Below are 24,566 nucleotides of genomic sequence, written 5' to 3'. Positions count from 1 at the left end.
ATGGTTCTTTATTATGGTCCTCCTGTTATAACCTCAGTCACTGTGGATGTATTTAGTTCTCTGCCTGTAAACAGCTGCTTTCTTTGTGTTTGTTCTCCAGTCGAGCCGTTGTTGTCTCTGGACATCAACGCTCAAGACCTGATGAACTGCAGAGCCGGAACCTCCATCAGGATTCCCGTCACCGTCACCGGACGACCCGTTCCCAAAGTCACCTGGACCTTCGACGGAACCGCCGAGACCGAGAAGAAGAACGACCTCCACACGCTGCCCGTCGACTCCGAGGTCAGACGCGTTGCTTTGTTGGTGCAACATCTGAGTGATGGTTATCTCATGTCTTCATGAAGTATATATATAAATACATATATAACACCTGTTCCCTCTCAGATCCAGTCCACCGACACCACCTCCGTGGTCCTGATCCCAGAGAGCAAACTCAACCACAGCGGCCGATACATCATCAACGCAGAGAGCGTCGCCGGACACAAGGTGGTCAAAGTCAGAGTCAACGTGCTCGGTACGTAAATACTCAGAGGCTGGTGGAGTGAAATGCATTGTGGGTACTCCAAACGACTCAACAATAATGAGTCAGAATACAGATTAGAGAATGAAGACAGATCACTTCTCCGTCTTCAGACCTCCCCGGACCTCCGAGAGACCTGAAGGTCAGCGACGTGACGAGAGGAACCTGCCGACTCACCTGGAAAGCTCCGGCGAGCGACGGAGGAGAGCGAGTGAAGAGCTACTTCATCGAGAAGAAGACGGTGGACGGCAAAGCCTGGACCAAGGTCCGCCCCCGTCACGGCTCACATCGGTCAGATGAACGCGCTCTGAAGTTATCCACCGATAACTAACTCTTGTTGCTTCTCCAGGTGAACTCGGCGTGTGCTGCTCAGTCCCTGGTGGTTCCAGACCTGATCAACGGTCAGGAGTACCTGTTCCGCATCCGGGCTGAGAACCGCTTCGGGTTCGGCCCGCACATTGAGACCATCGACGGCACCAAAGCCAGAGATCCAATCCGTACGTCTGCCTTCTGAACTCATTCTACCTTCTTTATGCTGGATTATAAATCTGTTCTCTAGTTTTAGACTGAATCTTTAAATCCAAACGCGTAGACCTCCGACCACACACTTCCTCTCAGGAGTCACATGTGACGTTCTTTCGTCTGCAGATCCTCCCGACCCTCCAACCAGGCTGAAGATCCAGAGCGTGAGGAAAGGAGCCGTGAAGTTGACGTGGAAGGCTCCAAAGAACGACGGCGGTTCACCCGTCACCCACTACAGCGTGGATCTGCTCTGCTGGGAGGCCAGCAGCGCCCAGAAGGAGTCCTGGAGGAGGTAAACCCTGCACCCCAGAGGTCTACACGGGTCCACCTGGGTCCTACTAACTGGGGGGGCCGAGTAGGAACCAGGTCCAAGTTATATTCAGTTCTGTTATTGTCTCTGTTTGGGTCCACGGCGTTCAGGTTCAAGTCTCTACTTCAGACCAGGTCTCTGTACTGATCACTTCATGAAGATATATTAACAATCCATCGTTCTGACATCTGTCCACTTACATCTGGAGCAGAAGAATCTTAATATTGACAGAAATGATATGATATATATATATATATATATATATATATATATATATATATATATATATGATGAAATGAAATGTGTTCAAGAATAATGTTTGATTCTGTTGGAATCTTCTGGTCCTTCACAGTTCTTCCTCACTCGGTCTGTGGTCCTCTCAACGTTTTCTGTTTGAGTTTTGAATCAATCATAAATGAATCTGCTGAACATCGTGTGTTTGAATGAGTCGGATCCGTTTCCTTCCGTTGTGAAACATCTTCAGCACCGAGGTTTGAGTTTTAGTTTGGAGGCTCGACTGTTGAACCGTCTGTGACCTTTCAGGTGCAACCGGAGGGACGTGGACACCACCAGCTACAGGGTGGAGGACCTGACGGAGGGAGACGAGTACGAGTTCAGGGTGGTGGCCCACAACGAGGCCGGACCCAGCCGACCGTCCGCCACCGTCGGACCCATCGTCGTCCAGGACCAGACCTGTAAGACCAGCGCTCTGATGACATGTCTGCATTGTAGGAAGTCAGAGAATCCTTCAGATGTATGAACCTGATGTTTGTGCTGCAGGCGCTCCGTCCATCGAGCTGAAGGAGTTCATCGAGGCCGAGCAAGGCTCCGACATCAGCATCGTGGCCACGATCCGCGGCTGTCCGTTCCCCACGCTCACCTGGTACAAGGCTCCGCCCCACAAGTCTGACGACAAGGCGGAGGTCCAGTACGACGAGCACATCAACAAGATGGTGTCCGACGACAGCTGCACGCTGCTCATCCAGCAGGGCAAGCGGCCCGACACCGGCCTCTACACGCTGGTGGCCTCCAACAGCCTCGGCAAGGCCTCCAAGGAGATGAGGCTCAACGTGCTCGGTACGGAACACCGACCACGCCGGCTCATGGACCAGACACCGCAGCGTTTATCCGCTTAATAACTTCCTTTATACATGAATCCTTTAAAAACAGAGTTTACAGAGTGCTTTGACAATAATACCAACAACAGAAAGCTCAGTGAGACAGTTAACACGAGGCCACACTGAGCTACCCTCTGAACCTGATGCTTTTCTTTCAGGCCGACCCGGTCCTCCCTCCGCTCCCATCAAGTTCGAGGAGATCGGCTCTGAGAGGATCACGCTGTCCTGGCTTCCTCCGAAGGACGACGGCGGCTCCAAAGTCACAAACTACGTGATCTGGAGGCGCGTCGCCAACAGGAAGACCTGGGTCCCCGTCACCAGCGAGCCCAAAGACCGGATCTGGACGGTGGAGAATCTGATGGCCGGACACGAGTACGTGTTCCGGATCATGGCCCAGAACAAGTACGGGGTCGGAGAGCCGCTGGACAGCGAGCCGGAGGTCGCCAGAAACCTCCACAGTGAGTTTATGACATAATGTTCAATACTTCAGTCTCTCATCACGTTGATGTCACATTAAGGTGTACTAATATAATACTGTACTAATGTACTAATAAAAAAACAAATATAGTGTTTTTACATGGATTTAACCAGGAGAGCCTCAGAAGGTAACAAAAGAAAAAGAGCTTAAAGCAGCAGAGACTCGTAACAGATCAGTGAGTACGACCTCTTTGGTTCTTTCAACCCTCTCTCCTCCCTCCTCCCTCCTCTCTCCTCCCTCCTCCCTCCTCTCACCTCCCTCCTCCCTCCTCCCTCCTCCCTCCTCCCTCCTCCCTCCTCCCTCCTCCCTCCTCTCACCTCCCTCCTCCCTCCTCCCTCCTCCCTCCTCCCTCCAGCCGTCCCCGGTCAGTGTGAGAAGCCGACGGTCGCCGGCATCACGATGGACTCCATGACGGTCAGCTGGGAGGAGCCCGAGGACGACGGCGGCACGCCGATCACCGGCTACTGGCTGGAGCGCAAAGAGACGACGGGCAAACGCTGGACCCGCGTCTCCCGAGACCCCATCCGTCCAATGGGCATGGGCGAGTCGTTCGTGGTCGGCGGGCTCATTGAGGGCTCGCAGTACCTGTTCAGGGTATCCGCCATCAATGCCGCAGGACCCGGACCCGCCAGCCCCCCCACAGACCCCATCTTTGCCAGAGACCCCATCTGTAAGAGTTGCACATGGAAATCACACAAGTTAATGTTTAAACACACAGAGCAGGAGGTTAACTGTCTGCCTCCTCCTGTAGCCCCGCCCTCTCCTCCGACCCCAAAGGTTTCTGATTGGACCAGGTCCACGGTGGACCTTGAGTGGATCCCTCCTCTGAAGGACGGAGGCTCCAAGATCATCGGATACTGGGTGGAGTACAAGGAGGAGGGCACGGAGGCCTGGGTCAAGGTGAGCTGGTCTTTATATCCTCTTGATCTCGGGACAGGATGGTTTTTAGAGAGAGCGACTTCATAAACTCCATGTTTGTGTTTCTTTAGGCCAAGGAAACGGAAATCCGTGGCACCCGACTTGTGATCGCTGGTCTGAAGACCGGCGGCAAATACAGGTTCAGGGTGACTGCGTTCAACGCTGCCGGTAACGGAGAGCCAGGAGAAGTCCCGGAGGTCCTGGAGGTCAACGACAGAAACAGTGAGTCGGTCTGAAAGTCTCTCAACGACGTGACCTTCATGCACGGATGCATCCTGTTTGGTTGTAACGTTGCGTTTCCTGCCCACAGTTCCCCCTGAGGTGGACCTGGACGCCTCCGTGAAGGAGCGGATGGTGGTCCACGCCGGCGGCGTGATCCGAATCATCGCCTACGTGTCGGGCCAGCCGACCCCGGAGGTCACCTGGAGCAGAGACGGAGCCGCGCTGCCTCCCGAGGCCAAAGTGGAGACGACGGCCATCAGCTCGTCTCTGGTGATCAAACCCTGCACCAGGAGGCACCTCGGCGTTTACACGCTGACCGCCAAGAACGCTGGCGGGGAGAAGAAGAAGAACATCACCGTGGAAGTTCTGGGTAAAACACCGTCTTGACTACACGTCTTGAGACTCTTTATCGTTGTTATTCTTTAGAGTAAAACCCGTTTGTGTCCTTCAGATGTCCCCGGGGCCGTCGGCATCCCCTTCACCGCAGAGAACCTGACCGCCGACTCCTGCAAGCTGAACTGGTTCTTCCCTGAGAACGACGGCGGCTCTCCCATCAGCAACTACGTCATCGAGAAGCGCGAGGCCGAGCGCAAGGCCTGGACCTCGCTGTCCTTCACCGCCAGCCGACAGAACGCCGTGGCTCACGGCCTCACCATCGGAAAGTGCTACTTCTTCAGAGTGGCCGCGGAGAACGCCATCGGCGTCGGACCCTTCATGGAGACCGCAGCCGAGCTCATCGTCAAGGAACCAATCAGTGAGTTTCAGTTAAATCACGGTGACCCCTGGTCTCTGAAGGTCGAAGAGTTGAAAGATGGGAGGATGAAGAAAGTCATTTTAAGAATATTCAGAATAATAAGATTATAGAGAATAAAGTCATTTTGAAGATAATTTAAACACAAAAGTTAGAACGTGAACAAAAGAATAAAGTCTTGATTCTGAAGGGTAATAATGGCAGAACGTGAATTTTTAGATGAGATAGTCTTCATTAACGAGTTCCCATCTTCAGATATAAAGTCTGTCTGTGCTCATCTCAGGTGTTCCCGACCGCCCAGAGGAGCTCGAGGTCACCAAGGTCACCAAGGATTTGATCAGCGTCACCTGGAAGGCGCCCAAGTTTGACGGCGGCTCAGAGATCACCATGTACATCCTGGAGGCGCGTATGATCGGCAAAGACAAGTTCACCAGAGTGACGAAGGAGCCGCTGATGGAGAGGAAGTTCTCCTACGACGGGCTGAGGGAGGGAGAGACCTACGAGCTCCGGGTCCTCGCCGTCAACGAGGTCGGACCCAGCAAGCCGTCCTTCTCCACCAAACCGATCACCTGCAGGGACGAACTGGGTGAGGACCGGTTGTGTTTGTTTTGATGGTTTTTTAGATTGTTTGAGTTCTTTTCTGTTAGAAATCTATAAAACAATTGTAGTTCAGGAATCCGTGCTGATAGAAACAAACCATCAGCAACATGTAAGGCAGGTAGAAGGAGAATCCTCGTGTTCACACTTTATTCTGGTCTTGCAGAGCCGCCGACCATCGAACTGGACTTCCGCGATAAGATCATCATCCGCGTGGGAGAGAGCTGCCTGCTGCAGGGCCGCTACACCGGCAAACCCTCCCCGTCCATCATGTGGTACCGAGACGACGAGGAGCTGAAGGCGGACAAACACGTCATGTTCAAGAACACGCTGACCACCATGTCGCTCGGCCTGATGAAGGCAGAGCGCCAGCACAGCGGCAGATACGTGGTGGTGGTGGAGAACAGCACCGGGTCCAGGAAGGGCGTCTGCAACATCACGGTTGTCGGTATGTCGTTAGAACTCTCTAGAGCAGGATGTTCACTTCTACACATCAATCATATTTCAACTATTATCAATCTCAGCTTTCACATGTAACTGGATGGATTATAAATAATACATAGAAATACATAAATAAAGTAAAATGACGTCTGCATTAAAGAATAACTGATGAACAGGAAGCTTTTAAAAACGTGCATCTTCAAATAAAGAAAGAAAAAAAGAATTTCACTGAATCCTGCAGATTTAAATTCACTTCATTCAGGTTGAAGTGATATTATCTTCTCATCTTCTAAAAGCTAAATGTGTGTTCATGGACTTGTGATTATTAAAGCACTTGTTTCAGCTCGATCCTCTCTGCTAACATCATGTGTTAGATTCTGATGACATCGGGCTCTCAGGTTTACGTTTGCTCTGAATCAGACCGACGGTTTAAAAACTGCTCGTTGGAAGAATTCTACGAGTTTGTCCACTCGTCTCTCTGTTAGAGACCAACATCACCGTGTTCCTGCTCTTCTTTCTCTTTCGTCGCATGTCACGGTGTGTATACATCTCAGGAAACTTGTCAGAATACTCTCATTTGATTGGCTGAGCTGTATCACGTGATGTGATTTACAGCGCATTGGTCGCCGTGTTTCCTGCGCCGTAAATGCTGGAAAAGCTGCGCCGGTTAAAATAGAAGCGCTCCGTCAAAATGTCATAATTCTCAATTATCTATCGGTTTTAGGTCCTGGGTCCGGGTCCGGACCGCCTCTATTCTAGAGGCTCATAAAAGCTAAAAGTATCCTCTGCAAAACGTCTATAGACGAGCTGTAGATGAAGATGCAGCAACTAAATCATTGATTTCAACTTCTGCTGATGTTCACTTGAGTTTGTGACGCTGCAGAAGGAGAAAATTACACCTACATTGATCTTTGAACCTGAGAAATATAAAGTTTTCTATAAAACATGGAAGGTAGAAAGAAAGAAGCCCGTGTCCTCAGCAGAACTCACAGCTGTACGTCTGGTGAAGATGCAGCAGTTATTGATTTAGATAACAGAACAGGTCTAACATAGAATGCTCTGCTCATGAAGGCTTGTTCTCAACCGGAGAGATGTATTTTTCACGCTGACGTTGTTTTTCATCCCTGCAGACCGTCCATCTCCTCCTGTTGGCCCCGTGGTGTTTGAGGAGGTGCACAGGGAGTACATGGTGATCTCCTGGAAACCTCCTCTGGACAGCGGCGGGATCGACGTCTCCAACTACATCATCGAGAAGAGAGACATCAACAGAGACGCCTGGATCACGGTCACGTCTGCCTCCACCAAGACCACATGCAAGGTGGGTCAGCCAAGCTCCAGTTGGCTGTTGTGTTACTTTAGTTCTGCAGGAGTCCAGAAAGGTCTACCTGACCCCAAAAAGACCTGTTTCTTCCCAGCGGTGGGGGTTTGCTGACATTCAGAGATGTTTACGCGTGATTTGTTCCTCTCAGATCCCCAAGCTGACGGAGGGCAAGGAGTACGTCATGAGGATCTTCGCTGAGAACACGTACGGCATCAGTGACCCTCTGGAGTCCGAGGAGATGAGAGCCAAAGATCTCTTCAGTACGTTTTCTCCTGTTTCAGTTCTCCTGAACGCAATTCAGGAAATTCAATTTGAGTTTATTTATGTTCATCACTGTGAATAATCACATTTAAACAAAACAGGAACTTATTTTATTTTCAAATTGATCTAATTCAACATTTTACGAATACAAAATTCAACAATAAAGATTCCCTTTAACATAATCGTGCAAAGAACGACTGCCTTCCTTTCTAAATGAGAAAGAGCCCTGATGACCCAGTTCTTCTCCTGCAGGAGTTCCTGAGGCCCCTGAGATGCCCACAGTCAGGGAGGTGTACGCCACCAACGCTCTGGTGCTGTGGAACCGGCCTCGCGACGGCGGGAAGCCCATCATCAACTATGTCCTTGAGAAGAAGGAGCCCACTTCAAAGAGGTGGTCCAGAGCCACCAGAGACCCGCTGTACCCGGCCACTCAGTACCGAGTCCAGGACCTGGTCGAGGGCTGCGAGTACGAGTTCAGGGTGATGGCTGAGAACGAGCTCGGAACCGGAGACCCGAGTGTCCCCTCCAAACCCATCCTCGCCAAAGATCCCATCGGTCAGTGCAGCGCAAAATATATTCATTCTTCATATTTGACTTTATTCTACATTCATATTATTCTATATTAAAGTAATGCTTGTGTCGAGGTTTTGTTTGATTTATGGTCTACGATGTGTTCTCCTCACAGTGCGTCCCAGCCCTCCAGTGACCCCCGAGGCCTACGATAAGACCAAAGACTCCGTCAGCCTGAAGTGGAAGTTGCCCCGTCATGACGGGAAGGGCCGGATCTTCGGCTACCTCGTCGAGTACCAGAAGCCCGGTGCCGTGGAGTGGAATCCGGCCAACGAGACCCCGGAGCAGTGCCCGGACCTCCACTACGTGGTGACGGGCCTGGCCGATGGACAGGACTACAACTTCAGGATCTTCACCGTCAATGCCGCCGGCAAATCTGACCCTGCATACGTGAAACAGACCATCAAGGTCCATGACAGACTGGGTAAGGCAACAGTTTCAACAAATTCATGTTTATGTTTAGTTTAGCATTATTGGATGAGAGAAAGATAAACATAAACACCCTTAGAACTGATAAATCAACTTATCCCTCCACAGAGGAGCCAGAGTTGCTACTGGATGCCAACATGGCACGCGACCACCTGGCCATGCTGGGCACTGACATCACGCTGAGCGCCACCATTAAGGGAATACCAACGCCCACCGTCAGCTGGAAGAAGAACGACGGCGACGTTCCTTCTCACATCACCGTCGCTGTCACCCCCACCAACAGCAAAGTCTTCATCCCCAAGAGCGTCCGGGCCGACTCCGGCAACTACACCATCACTGTGGAGAACGCTGCTGGAAAGAAATCAGCAACCGTTGCCGTACTTGTTCTGAGTAAGTGAAAGATCCACCAACACAAATATGGGTTTTGAACATAGGAAACAATTTCTAAAGATGATGTTTGAATTTAGAAAAGCTTAAATTTGACTCAAACTGGCTTTTGTTTCCTCCAGACAAGCCGTCTCCTCCCAGAGACCTGGTGATCTCTGAGATAACCGGTGAGTCTGCCTACCTGACGTGGAAGGTTCCCGAAGACAACGGCGGTGCCGTCATCTCCCACTACGTCGTGCATAAGAAGGACGTGGCCGCCGAGAACTGGGTTCCCGTCGCTGCGTCCAATAAGAAGCCGAGTCTGATGGCCATGTACCTGATGGAAGGAACCCAGTACCTGTTCAGGGTGGCTGCTGAGAACCAGTTCGGCAGGAGTGACTATGTGGTGACCAGGTCACCCATCAAGGCTCTTGATCCTCTCTGTGAGTAAAAGTTATAACTATGTTGCCTATTATTTTAAACAAAATAATAATTTTTCATCACTTTGTGTAAATTGTGAAGACTCTCTTTGACGATCCACAGTGTCATTCTCAGTGTTTCTGCTTCCAAATAACTTTGTTTTTGAACATGTTTAAGATCCTCCTGGCCCACCCAAAAGCCTGCACCACACTGATGCAGACAAGACAGAGGTGTGGTTGGAATGGGAGTGGCCCGACCGCAACGGTGGAAGTGAAATCACCGGCTTCATTGTGGAGCACCAGGAAGAGGGCCAGATCGACTGGGTCACATTCAAGACCGTCAGCAACAACCATGCCCACGTCACTGGTCTGGTGGAGGGCAAGACGTACCGCTTCAGGGTCAAGGCTCAGAACGCCATCGGTGTGAGCAGTCCTGACACCAGCGTCCCCGTCACCTGTCAGGAAAAGACATGTAGGAAACATTATTCTGATGGAGTTGTTTCTCATTGCAAATGCTGTTCCTGTTCTCATGTACAGGCCTGAACACATCATAATATTGTTTTTTTTCTTTTAGTGCCACCAACTATTGAAGTTGATGTGAAGCTTATTGAGGGTCTTGTTGTCAAAGCTGGTACAGCTATTGCCCTTCCAGCCAAGATGACAGGCATTCCCATTCCCACTGCCAAATGGATGACCGATGGCAAGGAAATCACATCTGAGGGCCGCCATAACATTAAGACAGCTGGAGACTCTACCGTCCTCAGTATCCCTGAGACCCAGAGAGGAGACACTGGAGAGTACACCCTCACTGTGGCCAATCCTGCAGGCAGCAAGACCGTCGCCCTGCATGTCACGGTGCTGGATCTTCCAGGTCCACCCATTGGACCCATCAATATCTTGGAGGTTACCCCTGATTACATGGTAATCCAATGGAGGGCACCCAAAGATGATGGTGGCACACCCATCACCAGCTACGTGGTGGAAAAGAAGGATGTGAAGAAGTCATGGGAGCCCTGGTCTGTTGTTAGCTCCAGCAGCACCAGCACCAAGGCTAAGGTGTCCAGGCTGGAGAAGGGTCGTGAGTACATTGTCCGTGTCCGTGCAGAGAACAAGATTGGCTTCGGTGCAGGGCTTGAGAGTCCTCCCACTATTGCCAAACACATGTTTAACCCTCCTGGTCCACCAGGCCCGCCAGAGTGCTCTGATATCACTGAGAATGCTGTGACAGTGGAATGGACGCTGCCTGACTATGATGGAGGCAGCCCCATCAGTGGATATGTAATTGACCGCAGAGAATTGACAGGAAAGTGGATCCGTGTCAACAAAACACCGGTGCTGGACCTCAGATACAGAGTCTCAGGCCTGTTTGAAGGCAACAGCTACGAGTTCAGAGTATTTGCTGAGAACGTTGCTGGTATCAGCGGGCCCTCTCTCACCTCTAATCCCATCAAGGCCGCTCGTGCCATCACCAAACCCGGACCCCCTGCCAATCTGAAATTGAAAGACTGGAGCAAGTCCTATGCTGACATCTGCTGGACCAAGCCTACAAGAGACGGAGGAAGTCCTATTCTGGGCTATGTTGTTGAGATTCAGAAGTCAGGATCCACTCAGTGGGACAGAATCAACAAGGACCTTATCAAGATGTGTGCCTACAGAGTGCCAGGCCTCATTGAAGGACTAGAGTACAGGATTCGCATCAGAGCCACTAACAAGGTTGGAGACAGTGAACCCAGGGAGCTGGCTGAGACTGTCTTAGCAAAGGACATCCTGGTGCCCCCTGATGTCGTTGTCGACGCATCCTGCCGTGACTCTCTGACTGTCAGGGCAGGTCAGATCATAAGTTTGATCACTAGAGTGAAAGGAAGACCAGACCCAGAGATCACATGGACCAAGGATGCCAGAGCCATATCCCGGGACAAGCGCATTGAGGTGAACAACAACTACCCTCTGTGTGAACTGGTCATCAGCGATGCCGTCCGGTCAGACTACGGTAAATATGCCATCAACGCCAAGAACAGTAGTGGACAGGCACAAGCCACCATTATTGTCAATGTCCTGGACACACCAGGGGCTTGCCAGAACCTGAGAGTGGCTTATGTGACCAAGAACTCCTGCATGGTTTCCTGGGAGAACCCTGAAGACAACGGAGGCACTGAGATCAACCAGTACATTATTGAGTGCCGTCAGCCCAGCCAGAGAGCATGGACTGTGGTGTCCAATGACTGCACCAAGCGCCAAATAAAGGCCCCTCTAACTGAAGGCTGTGAATACTTCTTCCGTGTCAGTGCAGAGAACAAGATTGGTGCTGGTCCAGCCATTGAGACCAAGACACCTGTGCTGGCAGTTGATCCCATTGAGAAGCCTGGTGAACCCATTGACTTCCAAATCTCTGAGATTGGCAAGACCTTCTGCTTCCTCAAGTGGAGGAAGCCAGACTATGATGGAGGTAGTCGTAACCTGGCTTATCATGTTGAGAAGAAACCAAAGGAGGCTGAGGAGTGGGAGAGGCTACATAAGGGTGCTATCAAGGAGACTTACTTCATGGCTGACAGGTGCATCGAAAACCAGCTCTATCAATTCAGAGTTCAGACGAAGAACGAGGGAGGCGAGAGTAACTGGGTGACCACACCTGAAGTCCTGGTTAAGGAACAGCTTGTGATGCCTGAAATCAAGATAAAACTGGATGGAACACTCGTGGTCAAGGCAGGAGACTCCATTCCTATTGAGGCAACAGTGAAGGGCAAACCACAGCCTGATGTCAAATGGACCAGAGATGAGCGCACAGACGAGATAAGAAGGGGCCCCAGGCTTCAGCTCGAAACTAGTACTGACTTCTCAAAGCTGCTGATTACCGGTGCCAGGCGCACTGACAGCGGTAAATATGTTGTTACTGCCTCAAACGCTGCAGGAACCAGTTCTGCTCATGCTAAGGTCAATGTACTGGATCGACCCGGCCCCATCAGCGACCTCAAGGTGTCCGGTATCACCATTGACAGATGCCATTTGTCATGGGAAATCCCAGAGGATGATGGTGGCTGCGATATCTACAACTACATTATTGAGAAATGTGAGACCAAGAGGGGAGTCTGGTCGGTCCACTCCAACGCTGTCATCACCAATAAAGCTAACGTCACCCGTCTCGTTGAGGGCAATGAGTATATCTTCAGAGTCCGTGCTGAGAATAAGATGGGTCCTGGCCCTGCAGTGCAGAGTGAAGCCATTGTCGCCGGCACACAGTTCAGTGTACCTGACGCTCCTGAGGCACCAGAGGTCACCAAGATTGCCAAGGAAGAGATGACTGTGCAATGGTCAGAGCCCGAGAGAGATGGTGGAAAGCCAATCACAGGGTATCTGTTGGAGAAGAGGGAAGAGCATGCCGTTAGGTGGTCGGCTGTCAACAAGGATCCAATCCCTACAACTCGTTTCACAGTCACTGGACTCCTGCCCCTCCACGACTACCAGTACAGAGTCAAGGCTGTCAATGAAATTGGCATTGGAAGCCCAAGTAAGCCTTCACGTGCCATCACTGCCAAGGACACAGTTGGTATGTACCCATTAATACATCTTTCATTGTGTTCACATGTTAACAAATATAGCTCATGGTGGGATGCGCAAAATCCACGGCTTGATCATTAAACATCTTTATGTCTTCTTACAGAGCCTCCTGCACCTCCTACCAACATGAAGGTCCTGGACAGCACCAAGTCCTCCATCACCCTGGGCTGGACCAAGCCCGTATCCGACGGTGGAGCTCCCCTCATCGGCTACGTTGTGGAGATGAGGGCGCAGGGAAGTGCCAAGAAAGGAGACGATGGTTGGAAGAGGTGCAATGTGGCAGCTCAGCTGGTCGTGTGCGAGTTCACAGTCTCAAGTCTGGATGACCAGCTTGTGTATGAGTTCAGAGTGTCGGCTCAGAACCAGGTGGGCATGAGCCTGCCCTGTGACCTGGAGGGTGGTGTGATCCCCAGGGAGATTCTAGGTGAGTACTTTGTTGAATTGTAGTTGTGTTTATGATAACTAGATGAGGTCATAGTCCCTCTTAATAATATGGTGGAGTAACTAAAGATTAACATCAATATGTGATCTGTAATTGCAACATCAAGCTGACAACCGCACTGTTCCTTCCAACAGAGGCACCAGAGATTGACTTGGACGCAAATTTGAAGCAGGGCCTGACAGTGAGAGCCGGCTGTCCCATCAGACTATGCGCCACCATCAGGGGTAGACCCCCTCCCACCATCACTTGGAGGAGGATGGGTATTGACAACGTGGTCAGGAAGGGAAAAGTCGACATCATTGACACCATGACTTTCCTGGTCATCCCCGACAGCACCCGCAATGACTCTGGCAAATACTGCCTGACCCTTCGCAGTCCTGCCGGAGAGAAGGCTGTGTTCGTCAACGTTAAGGTTCTGGGTGAGTCCTGGTTTTCTTTTAATTGTGCTGATAAGCTCAACAATCACAAAAAGCGCTGAAGTCATGTAACAGCGGAATCAAAACTAAATCCAAATGTCATGATGTATTTTTCAGACACTCCGGGACCTGTGATGAATCTGGAAGCTACCGACATCAAACAGACCTCAGCCATGCTGGCCTGGAGTCCTCCAGAGGTCGACGGTGGCAGCGAAGTCACTCACTACATTGTTGAGAAGCGCGAGATCGACCGCAAGACGTGGGCAACCGTCAAGGCCGAAGTTGAGAAGGATAAGATTCCCTTCAAAGTCGGCGGTCTCGTGCCGGGCACCGAGTACTACTTCAGAGTCACAGCAGTCAACGAGTATGGTTCTGGAGTTCCTCGGGTGTCTCCCACTTCCTACCTGGCCTCTGATCCTGTCAGTACGTATCATCTCTTAGTCACACGATGTGACACCAGAACTCAGAGCAGCTCAGCTCACAGCCTCACCCTTTCCTTTAGAACCACTTGAACACACGTCTGTTTTAATTTTTCAGGCAAACCCGATCCTTGTGAGAAGATTGAGGTTCTGGAGATCACTAAGAACAGTGCCACAGTTGGCTGGGTGAAGCCCGCAAGAGATGGTGGGGCCAAGATAGATGGTTACGTCATTGAATACATCGAGGTCAAACCTCCTCCAGAGCCTCCAGCACCTGTGGAGGTTTGTCTTGTGATCATTTAATTACATTTTCAAAAACCTGTTCTGTTTTGTTTTTGTACTTTAAGTATTTAAGTTAGGACGCATGTGCTAAAAACCCCGATCCTCCCTGCCATTTTACAAATATATATGATATTATAGAAATTAGTAATTTAGTCTTTTTTTATATTATTGAGTACATTTTAAAGTATTACTCTTCAACCATCAACTTGCCACAGGTTCCAGAGGGAGAGGGAGCTCCTCCACCGCCTCCACCGCCTCCAGTGGTGGAGGAGGATGTAGAACCTGTAAGAGAAGTGTGGAACACCTACACTACAGTCAAAGGTTTGACAATCAGCATCAGCGGCCTGAAGGAGGGCAAGAGGTACAAGTTCAGAGTGGCTGCTAAGAACATCATGGGCCAGAGCTCGTTCACTGCGACCAGGCAGCCAATCGAGATCAAGGAACAGATGTGTAAGTTATTACATCAGATTCATGAAAGACCATTCACAAATACTTTTGTCCAGTTTTCTCATGATCAGGGCTTAATTATTCGTGGTTACTGTACTTTTGATAGCAGTAGCATGTAGCACAGTGATATACAGGAACATCACTACGTGTGTACGCTGTTTATGATCTCAAAGCTAGATAATATCTCTAATGAGTCAAACTCTCCACACCTGCAGTGGAGCCAAAGATCGTCATGCCAGAGACGGTGAGTGCCAAAGCCAGAGCCAAGCTCAGGGTGGAGGCGCTGGTTTCCGGAAAACCCACCCCGACCTGCAAGTGGATGCGTGGTGAGGATGCTGTGGTCCCGTCCAGCCGTCTGGCCGTGCACCAGTCTGGCAGCATGTGTGTCCTGATCATCAAAGACGTGTCGAGGACTGACAGCGGAGAGTACAGCCTCGTGGCTGAGAACAGCTCCGCAAAGGTGGTCGAGACCCTGAAGATGATCATTAGAGGTCAGTTTTACCCACAATTAGATAATGTGAGGATAAAATTACTGAGCGTGATGGAGATTCTTCATGTTTAAATCCGACGTTTCTGTGTTTCAGACATCCCCGGTGCTCCCGAAGGCCCCGTAGAGATCAGCGACATCGACTCCGACGCCTGCTCCCTGTCCTGGCACAAACCACTGGAGGATGGAGGCAGCGCTATCACCAACTATGTGGTGGAGAAATGCGATGTGAGTAGAGGCGACTGGGTGATGGCAACCTCTTCTGGTCAGAAGACCAGTTGCAGGCTTGGGAAACTCGTCCCTGGGAAGGAGTATGCGTTCCGTATCCGTGCTGAGAACCGCTTCGGTGTGTCGGACCCTATTCAGTCCGACAGGATGGTTGCAAAGTTCCCCTTCGGTAAGTGAATTATGTCACCTTGCAGTCCTTGATTAGCTTCAGATGTTAGCATCTGGCTAAAGTTAACAGGTTGTATCATGATAGACAATATTCATTTTTTTTGTTTCTTTTGTCACCAGATGTGCCGAGTGAGCCTCTCAACTGTCGTATAAACAAGACCAACAAGGACTGCATGTTCGTTGCCTGGGATAAGCCCGAGAGCGACGGCGGCAGTCCCATCACAGGTTACTACATCGAGCGTAAGGAGAGGAACAGCCTGCTGTGGGTGAAGGCCAACGACACTGTCGTACGCACCACTGAGTACCCGTGTGCCGGCCTTATCGAGGGCCTGGAATACACCTTCAGAGTGTCCGCCATCAACCGTGCTGGCCAGGGCAAACCAAGCAAGAAGACCGACTTTGTCACGGCTAGAACGCCTGTTGGTACGTTTGTCACCAACGCAACACCACCCACGTAACAAGCTTTATTCTATTCATGTAATCTTGTTTCCTGACTTGTGCATATTTGATTCTTTGTCTCACAGATGCTCCAGGTAAACCTGAGATCCTGGATGTTACCAAGAGCTCGGTCACTCTGGTTTGGACCCGTCCCAAGAATGATGGCGGAAGCAAGATCATTGGCTACTACGTTGAGGCCATGCGGCTGCCAGGAGACATCTGGATACGTTGCAACACCAGCAGCCAGAATGTCCCAAGAGAGGAGTACACGGTGACGGGTCTGGAGAGAGACTTGCAGTACCAGTTCAGAGTCATCGCCAAAACCGTTGTCAATATAAGCAAACCCTCTGAGGCCTCAGACCCTGTCCTGGTCTGTGCTGAGAATGGTGAGAGGTTTTTACTAAACCAGTCACTACAATCACAACATTACTGTGTTTTCAGCTAAACTACTAAGCTTGTGACTTTGAAACAAAAAACCAAAGATTCTCTCACAGATCTGAGTCTGAACTCTTCTTTCTGTCGTCGTTACAAACACAGTTCCTCCGAGGGTGGAGATCAACGCTAAGATGCAGAAAGGTTTGAAGGTGAAGGCCGGAGCCACAATCCTCCTGGAGGCCGACGTGTTCGGTAAGCCGATGCCCAGAGTGACGTGGAAGAGAGCTGATGACAGCCTGAAATCAGGTGAAGGACAGATCATCAGCCAGGAGAGGAATCGCTTCCAGCTGGAGATGACGGCGGTCACGAGGGAGCACACAGGAACATACACCATCCTGGCCACTAACGCTAGTGGCTCCAAGACCGCTGAAATCCAGGTCAACGTCCTGGGTGAGTGCTTTCATCTTTTCTTTAGAAGTGTCTGTTGAAACTCTACCAATATATAAGTTAACTTTCTTTTACAGTCTAATAGCTGTATTCACATTAATGCATGATGGGCACACAGCTGCACCGTCAACACGTTGTGCTCCGTTGGGTGATATTTCATTATTTCGTGTCTCCCTAGATGTGCCTGGCCCTCCTGCCAGTGCCACATGTGTTGAGGTGTTTGCCACCAGAATCAAGCTGTCCTGGGAGGCTCCTCTGAAGGACGGCGGCGCTCCCATTAGCAACTACATTGTGGACAAGCGTGAGACCAGCAGAGCCAACTGGGCCCAGGTCTCCGCCAAGATCAAAGGCAATGTCTTTGAGTTAAATGTGGAGAAGCTGATTGAGAATCACGAGTACCAGTTCCGAATCCGTGCTGAAAACACATGGGGAGTCGGAGACCCCTTCATCATCAACCCCGTCATCGCCAAGAACCCATTCAGTGAGTCATTACCACCATTTTCTCTGGGTTTTGCATTACAACATCAATGACAGTGAAGAATATTAGAAATCAGTGCTACAGTTGAAACTGGGTCTCATCCTGCGATGTAAGTTAGCAGCTACACCAAACCAGCTGACTGTCAACATCTAAAGCTTCTCATCACAATGAGTCCAGACTTGGTTGCTGATTTCAAACTTGAAATACTCAATTTGATATCTAAACTAAACCCTGAACTGTGGTGTCGATTCCAGCCGTCCCAGGCCCCTGCGAGGCCCCAGTGATCACCAATGTGACCAGACATCGTATGACGGTGAGTTGGAAGGAGCCTGCCGATGATGGAAAGTCCACCATCCTGGGCTACTTGCTGGAAAAGAAAGAGGTCAAGGACATGGACTGGACCAAATTTACTAGGAAGCCCATGACAGAGAGGAGCCTGGAAGTCACAGGCCTCACAGAGGGAGCCGAGTACGAGTTCAGAGTCCGTGCCGTCAACGTGGCAGGAAAGGGCAAACCCAGCGAGCCCTCTGCTGGCACCACTGCACAGAATCCTATCAGTGAGTAACTCACACCACTTAGTGTTTTTCTTACTGAAATAAAAGATTGTCTGGATGTAAACTAACCTGTGTAAATGTGCTCTTCCCCAGTTCCTCCTGGCCCCGTTGTGAACCCCAGTGTGACGGACACAACCAACAGCACCATCAGCCTCACCTGGACCGCCCCCGCCAACGATGGTGGAAGTCCCATCCTCGGATACTTGGTGGAGTGCAAGAGGACCGACACCACAGACTGGATCCGTTGCAACGTCCCCAGGAACCTGCATGACACCAGCTACACCATCCAGAACCTCATCCACAAGGCCGAGTACCAGTGCCGAATCACTGCTGTCAACAAGGTCGGCTTCGGCGAGCCAGTTGAAGTACCCGGCAAGCATGTTGCCAAGGACATCATCAGTACGTATGACTTTCTTGAACTGCATTTATTTTTTAAGTAGAACGACGTATCATCGACATAACATGGTATACAAGATACAACCTGTGCTCTTCATCTAAAGGTTTAGCTTATTCCTAGTTAGCTGGGTTATGACCATCATGTTAGCCCAAATCAAAAGGTTGTGGTGTATTTCAATTAACAACATAGAATAGTTAATATACACTGTATCACTTGAGCAAAGCATGTATTATAATAATGTTTTTATGATGAAAGAGCACACAATGAGCAGTTTTTGCTCCATTTTCATGTATAATATGAGGCTTTCACAGAAAAGACAATAATAGAAACAGAATAAGATAACAATAAGAGCCTTTTCTCACACAGTCACACATAAAACTATCCTCTGTGTGTGTTCATGCAGTTCCTCCCGAGGCAGAGCTGAGTGCGCAGCTGAAGGAAGGCCTGGAGCTGCGTGCTGGAACCACCATGAGGCTGCATGCCTTCATCAAGGGCACTCCCATTCCCAGGAGCACCTGGGCAAAGATGAACAGCAACATCAAGGACCGCCTGGGCGTTGTTATGAAATCCACCAACACTGACTCCCTGGTGGTGGTGGAGAACGTCAACAGATATGATGCTGGCAAATACATTCTGAGCCTGGAGAGCTTGGCTGGCATAAAGATCTACACCGTCGTGGTCAAGGTCTTTGGTGAGTGAAGGACTTTCATTGTTTATTCACTAAGTGGTTGCATTCATCTCAGTTTGCTTGCATTGACTGCAGAGACTGACTGACTAGCCACTCATGGATGGAAACATCAGGAAAAGGAACATGTTCTAGGTTCAGGTCCACATTTTAACCTCCTACGCGAGACAGAGGGGGGAGCATATACCGTCGAAAAAATGTACATATCGAGAGCTAAAAAAATGCATGTATACATGTACACGGCCGAGCAATACATCACAGAGCATGAGAATTCGACACAGAATCCAGAGATATATTCAGAATTTCTCTCCGTGAAACCAGTACAGAGCTGTGAGCCAACAAACACCAGAACAACAAACTGCTTATCCAAAAAAGATTCCAAGCAGGACCTTACCTTCACGAAGAATCACAAAAAGACCGGCATAATCCCCCGTTTGTCTGCTCAACACTGCTCCTACATATGTTCTGTGTCTCTCTCCTCTGTTTCCTGGTGAAAGGGGGGTCAACCTAACGTGTGGGACCCGGGGGGAGGGGTCAGACTTTTGGCGAATGGAATTTTAGGCTCGGGGACCTTTTTTCGATTTTTACTGGCTAAAGACTCAATCAACACCAGGCTTTCACTACCGCATTCGTAAGACACTGACGCATCTGAAATGGTGTCATTTTCTAAAATTGACCAATCATAGGCTTCCTGAGCTTCCAACACACACATGAGGACTGGAGCTCAGACGAGATGATCCATGGTTTACAGCCTTAGAGAGGATTCAGGCTCTCAACATGATGCCAAACTGCTGTATTAGGTTAGATTGAACACTATCAGTGATAAAACAAGTGAATTATATAGTTATAGAGTATATAAAATTAGAATAGAACAGCTGCAACAGCTGGTTCCAAAATGAGAATTTGGCTTGACCTCGCGTGACCTCTCCGTACTGAAACCTCTATAACTTTGGCCTGCTTCACTTTGACTACTGACATGTTGTGCGATGATTTAGGAGAGTTTTTAGGCTTTCAGCTGCATTATTTCAAATAAATAATATCAATAAAAGTGCTTTTTTTCAGGCGAACCTGAACATTTTCAATTTGAGCTGTGTTCCATCTTCATTTAGTATTAACCAGTAACATATACTCTGATATTTACACATCTGATACAATCTCACAAGTGTTTCTGTTATTATAACATCAAAATTATTCAAATAGACCTTGTAGTTCGAGATGTACACTCTCTTTAGTAGTATAGATATGACATTTTCAAGCAGAGGCCTAAAAATAGGGCTCTTGTTTAAGAGGTTGAGACACTGTTATGACGTGATGTTGTCTCTCTCCAGATACTCCCGGACCACCAGTCAACCTGATGGTGAAGGAGTCAAACAAAGACAGCGCCTCCATCTACTGGGACACTCCTCTGATTGACGGTGGCTTTGAAATCACCCACTACGTCGTGGAGAAGCGTGACACCGAGAGGAAGGCCTGGTCCATCGTCTCCAACAACTGCACCAAGACATCATTCAAGGTGGAGGACCTGGACGCCGGACGGTGCTACTGCTTCAGAGTGTCGGCAGTTAACCAGCTCGGTACTGGAGAGTGTTGCGAGACAGCCGACTCAGTCAAAGCATCTGGTGGGTTTGATGACAGCAGATTTTGTGCTTCTTTCGTTTTTTGTTCTTGCAAATATTATACTCACTGCGCTAAATTTGTACTTTTCCAGAGGAGCCTGGGCCGGTCATGGACTTCAAGACTCTGCTGGTTACCAAGTACTCTTGCACTCTAAGCTGGAAGAAACCCCTCACCGATGGTGGCAGTCGCATCATCTGCTACGTGCTGGAGGTTCTCAACGGTGACGACAAGTACAAGGAGCTAATGAGGTCTAAGAACATGCAGTACAGCGCCAAGGACCTAGTGGAGGGCAGAGAGTACCACTACAGAGTCAAGGCTGTGAATGACTCAGGAGAGAGTGCAGCCAAGGAGCTGTTAGTGGTCGCCAAGGACCAGATCAGTAAGTCTATATTCATAAAAGTTACAGAGAAATAACTATTGAGGAACTGTTAAAAGGTTCAAGGTTCTTAATTCAGAGCATAGAGATTGCCTCTACACGGCTCTCAACATGGCGATGGCTGAGCCAGTGGGTAGCAGCGAACAGTGTTTACCTGAGGGAGACCTGGAGGGTGGGCACGAGGGAGGATTAGTCCTCTATATATTTACACAGATAATAGTTGTTTGGTGAGATATTAATGATCTAAATATCATTTAGAGAACCTTTAAAGTACCATTTTTCTCTCTGCAGTTCCTCCCAGCTGTGACTTGAGGCAGCTGCCCGACATGTGTTACATTGCCAAAGAGGGCAGCATCGTCCGTCTGAAGATCCCGATCATGGGCAAACCTACTCCCAAGGTCTCCTGGAAGAAGGGAGACGAGGAAAACCTGACAGACACCGGCCGAGTGTGCGCAGAGTCTTCTGCAGTCAACACCACCCTCCTGATCAGGGACTGCCAGAGGAGTGATGCTTCCAAGTACACCATCACCCTGAGGAACAGTGCTGGAAGCAAGGAGTCCACTATCTTCATTAGGTAGGAATCAAACTGTACCAGGGCAGAGACAATCATTGAACATGAAGAATAAGTGGATATTATATCCATACATTACTGGCTGTGTATAAAAAAAAGCAACAACGGTAGAAAAAGACTTGAATGTTTCGTCTCCTTTCAGGGTGGTGGGTAAACCTGGCATTCCTATCGGACCCATTAAGTTCAAAGATGTTACGGCCGATGGTGCTACCATGAAGTGGGTCGCTCCTAAGGACGACGGCGGCTCAGAGATCACAAATTACATCCTAGAAAAGAGGGACTCAGTCACCAACATGTGGGTCACCGTGTGCTCCACTGTGGAGACCAACACCATGAGGGTGACGGGTCTCCACGAGGGCACAGAGTACATCTTCAGAGTCTGTGCTGAGAACAAGTACGGCGTTGGAGAGGGACTCAAGTCTGATCCAATCGTTGCCAAACATCCATTCAGTAAGTGACTTAAACTTTTATTTTATTTTAAAAGATGGATGTTTAAATGTTGAACTGACTGTACAACATCGCTGTTTTCCTACAGATGTTCCCGATGCTCCTCCTCCACCTCAGATCATGAGCATGCGCCACAATTCTGCTTACCTGGCCTGGTCTGACCCCAGGAAGACTGGAGGGTCTCCCATCACAGGTGCAGTCAGCTTGAACATTTCACTTACCTGTCAAACGTCTGTTATTTTGTATTATTTGACTCACTTTAAATCGAGGGTAATCTTGAAAAACTAAATCTAGTTGCTGAAAAAGTTGCAAATTCTAGCAAGAAAGTCTTCACGTCGTCAACACCAAGAGCCTCCCTCCAAAATGATCATTATGAACGTAAACAACTAACATGGCTGCTGTTAGTACGCAATGAGCAATGAGTGAATGGACAGAATAAGTGCAGGCAGGTCAACAGGCCGGGAGCGCGTCCAATCATTACAGTCTTTCTGAATGAAATGATTGGACAGCTTCTTACACTCCTCCACAGATTTTCTTATTTTTCTAGTCAGAGCAATTTGATTCATTGATTGCTTTCAGGATGTAATGAGCATTTCAACAAAAGATTACCAACCCTGCCTTAAATGTGAAATGGAGCTTGATGTGGATTTTGTTTCAGGCTACCATGTTGAGTTCAAGGAGAGGAACAGCATGTTGTGGAAGAGAGCGAGCCCGTCTGCCTTGAGGATGAGGGAACACAAGGTAACTGGTCTGACTGAAGGTCTGGAATACCAGTTCAGAGTTATGGCAAACAACCTGGCCGGCATTGGCAGACCAAGTGCTCCCACCGATCCACAGGTGGCCCTGGATCCCATTGGTAAGTGTAAGAGTGGCAACAAGTTATACATTCTGTAAAATATGCAACAATGCATTCATATATTTGTGTCTGTATCATTAGATGCCCCCGGGAAACCTGATGTGATCAGCATCACCAGAAGCACCGTGACCCTCCAGTGGACCGAGCCACAGTTCGATGGCGGCCACAGAATGACCGGCTACATCGTTGAGAGGCGCGACCTGCCCTCTAAGATCTGGGTGAAGGCCAACAACGTCAATGTTGTGGATCCTGCATTCACTGATACCGATTTGCTGGAGGGCTGCAAATATGAGTTCAGAATCAGGGCAAAGAATTCCGCTGGCGCCATCAGCCCGCCCTCTGAGCAGACGGATACTATAATCTGCGCAGATGAATATGGTGAGATATAAACCTAACACTAAGATGTTGTCTCACTCGCATCTCAATATACCTTCAACGATTATCTTGGCATGATGCATGATCAATAAAGTCTTTCCAATTTCGTCCAACAGCTGCCCCAACCATTATTATTGAAGCTCATGTGAAGGAGGGTCTGACTGTCCGAGCCGGTGACACTATTGTCATCACTGCCACAAGCATTTTAGGCAAACCTGCGCCGACCTCATGCTGGTCAAAGGGAGGAAAGTATTTCAAACCCTCTGATCTTGTTCATATTGAGACCACTGCAACTTCCTCCACTCTGTCCGTCAAGTATGCCGGCAGGAAGGACTCTGGGGACTACATCATCACTGCCAGCAATCCCTTCGGTGTAAAGGAAGAAACCGTCAAAGTCACAGTTCTGGATGTTCCTGGAGTTCCTGGACCCATTGAAACCAGTGGCGTCTCCTCTGAAAAGGTGACTCTTACCTGGACAGCTCCTATGGAAGATGGAGGCTCTCCTATCAAGTATTACACCCTTGAGAAGAGAGAAACCACCCGCCTGCTCTGGACTATCCTGGAAGAGAAGGTCATCGACTGTCACTATGTTGCCAACAAGCTCATCCAAGGCAATGAGTACTTCTTCAGAGTCTCTGCTGTGAACCAGTACGGCGCCAGTGAGCCATCTCACTCTGAGGCAGTCAAGATGGTTGACAGATTCGGTATGTGCAGTTAGTTCATGTTTCTTAATTCATCTTACATCCTACATTTGTGCTTCATTTGTATACAGATCAAATGTCTCTGGAAGAGGAATACACACTTTGATTCATGAATGTGTTTCTTCTAATTTTGCATGTAGGTCCTCCTGGTCCACCATCTAAACCAGAAGTTAATAACGTTGATGGACATTCAGTCACTGTGACCTGGAGGAGACCAACCGAGGATGGAGGAAGTGACATCATAGGTTACTGTGTTGAGAAGAAGGAGAAAAAGGGCATGAGATGGGTCAGGGCATCCAAGAAATCCATTGCTGAGCTCAGCTATGATGTCAGCGGTCTCACTGAGGGCATCGAGTACGAGTTTCGTGTTCTTGCTGAGAACAGAGCTGGCTTTGGAGAACCAAGTGAACCATCTATGCCTGTCAGAACAATAGTTGTTGCCTGTAAGTAAAAAGAGTGTTTCAGCTGTGGAAAGCCAACCTGAATCCAATAATACATTAATTCTTATGCTAAGATACTTAGAATAACTTTTTATAAAATGCTATATTTAGTTGTGAAGAAC

General features: G+C 49.2%; 1 protein-coding gene across 5 annotated transcripts in view; it reads left to right on the top strand.

Moving 5' to 3' along the window:
* The window catches only part of ttn.1 (titin, tandem duplicate 1), a 113,063-nt gene that overhangs the window by 44,858 nt on the left and 43,639 nt on the right, over positions 1-24,566 (top strand). For all 5 annotated transcript variants that reach the window (XM_079169873.1, XM_079169875.1, XM_079169874.1 and 2 more), the window contains 46 exons: positions 101-282; positions 385-514; positions 634-785; positions 870-1,017; positions 1,169-1,334; positions 1,896-2,047; positions 2,133-2,429; positions 2,629-2,928; positions 3,304-3,618; positions 3,700-3,848; positions 3,938-4,088; positions 4,177-4,458; positions 4,540-4,842; positions 5,123-5,425; positions 5,603-5,884; positions 7,008-7,195; positions 7,347-7,458; positions 7,712-8,014; positions 8,145-8,453; positions 8,567-8,848; positions 8,968-9,267; positions 9,422-9,715; positions 9,818-12,787; positions 12,902-13,222; positions 13,375-13,659; positions 13,774-14,079; positions 14,194-14,357; positions 14,573-14,807; positions 15,020-15,295; positions 15,389-15,688; positions 15,808-16,110; positions 16,212-16,511; positions 16,663-16,950; positions 17,126-17,428; positions 17,680-17,982; positions 18,073-18,378; positions 18,780-19,067; positions 20,390-20,680; positions 20,770-21,057; positions 21,346-21,628; positions 21,768-22,075; positions 22,161-22,265; positions 22,731-22,928; positions 23,010-23,306; positions 23,420-24,007; positions 24,145-24,447. In XM_079169873.1, the coding sequence (XP_079025999.1) occupies positions 101-282; positions 385-514; positions 634-785; positions 870-1,017; positions 1,169-1,334; positions 1,896-2,047; positions 2,133-2,429; positions 2,629-2,928; positions 3,304-3,618; positions 3,700-3,848; positions 3,938-4,088; positions 4,177-4,458; positions 4,540-4,842; positions 5,123-5,425; positions 5,603-5,884; positions 7,008-7,195; positions 7,347-7,458; positions 7,712-8,014; positions 8,145-8,453; positions 8,567-8,848; positions 8,968-9,267; positions 9,422-9,715; positions 9,818-12,787; positions 12,902-13,222; positions 13,375-13,659; positions 13,774-14,079; positions 14,194-14,357; positions 14,573-14,807; positions 15,020-15,295; positions 15,389-15,688; positions 15,808-16,110; positions 16,212-16,511; positions 16,663-16,950; positions 17,126-17,428; positions 17,680-17,982; positions 18,073-18,378; positions 18,780-19,067; positions 20,390-20,680; positions 20,770-21,057; positions 21,346-21,628; positions 21,768-22,075; positions 22,161-22,265; positions 22,731-22,928; positions 23,010-23,306; positions 23,420-24,007; positions 24,145-24,447 (14,709 nt within the window). The remainder of the gene's footprint in view (positions 1-100; positions 283-384; positions 515-633; positions 786-869; positions 1,018-1,168; positions 1,335-1,895; positions 2,048-2,132; positions 2,430-2,628; positions 2,929-3,303; positions 3,619-3,699; positions 3,849-3,937; positions 4,089-4,176; positions 4,459-4,539; positions 4,843-5,122; positions 5,426-5,602; positions 5,885-7,007; positions 7,196-7,346; positions 7,459-7,711; positions 8,015-8,144; positions 8,454-8,566; positions 8,849-8,967; positions 9,268-9,421; positions 9,716-9,817; positions 12,788-12,901; positions 13,223-13,374; positions 13,660-13,773; positions 14,080-14,193; positions 14,358-14,572; positions 14,808-15,019; positions 15,296-15,388; positions 15,689-15,807; positions 16,111-16,211; positions 16,512-16,662; positions 16,951-17,125; positions 17,429-17,679; positions 17,983-18,072; positions 18,379-18,779; positions 19,068-20,389; positions 20,681-20,769; positions 21,058-21,345; positions 21,629-21,767; positions 22,076-22,160; positions 22,266-22,730; positions 22,929-23,009; positions 23,307-23,419; positions 24,008-24,144; positions 24,448-24,566) is intronic.

This window comes from Pholis gunnellus (assembly GCF_910591455.1).
Source record: "Pholis gunnellus genome assembly, chromosome: 12".
NCBI lineage: Eukaryota > Metazoa > Chordata > Actinopteri > Perciformes > Pholidae > Pholis > Pholis gunnellus.
The sequence above is the reverse complement of the archived record's forward strand: the minus strand, read 5'-3'. Positions and strand labels throughout refer to the sequence as shown.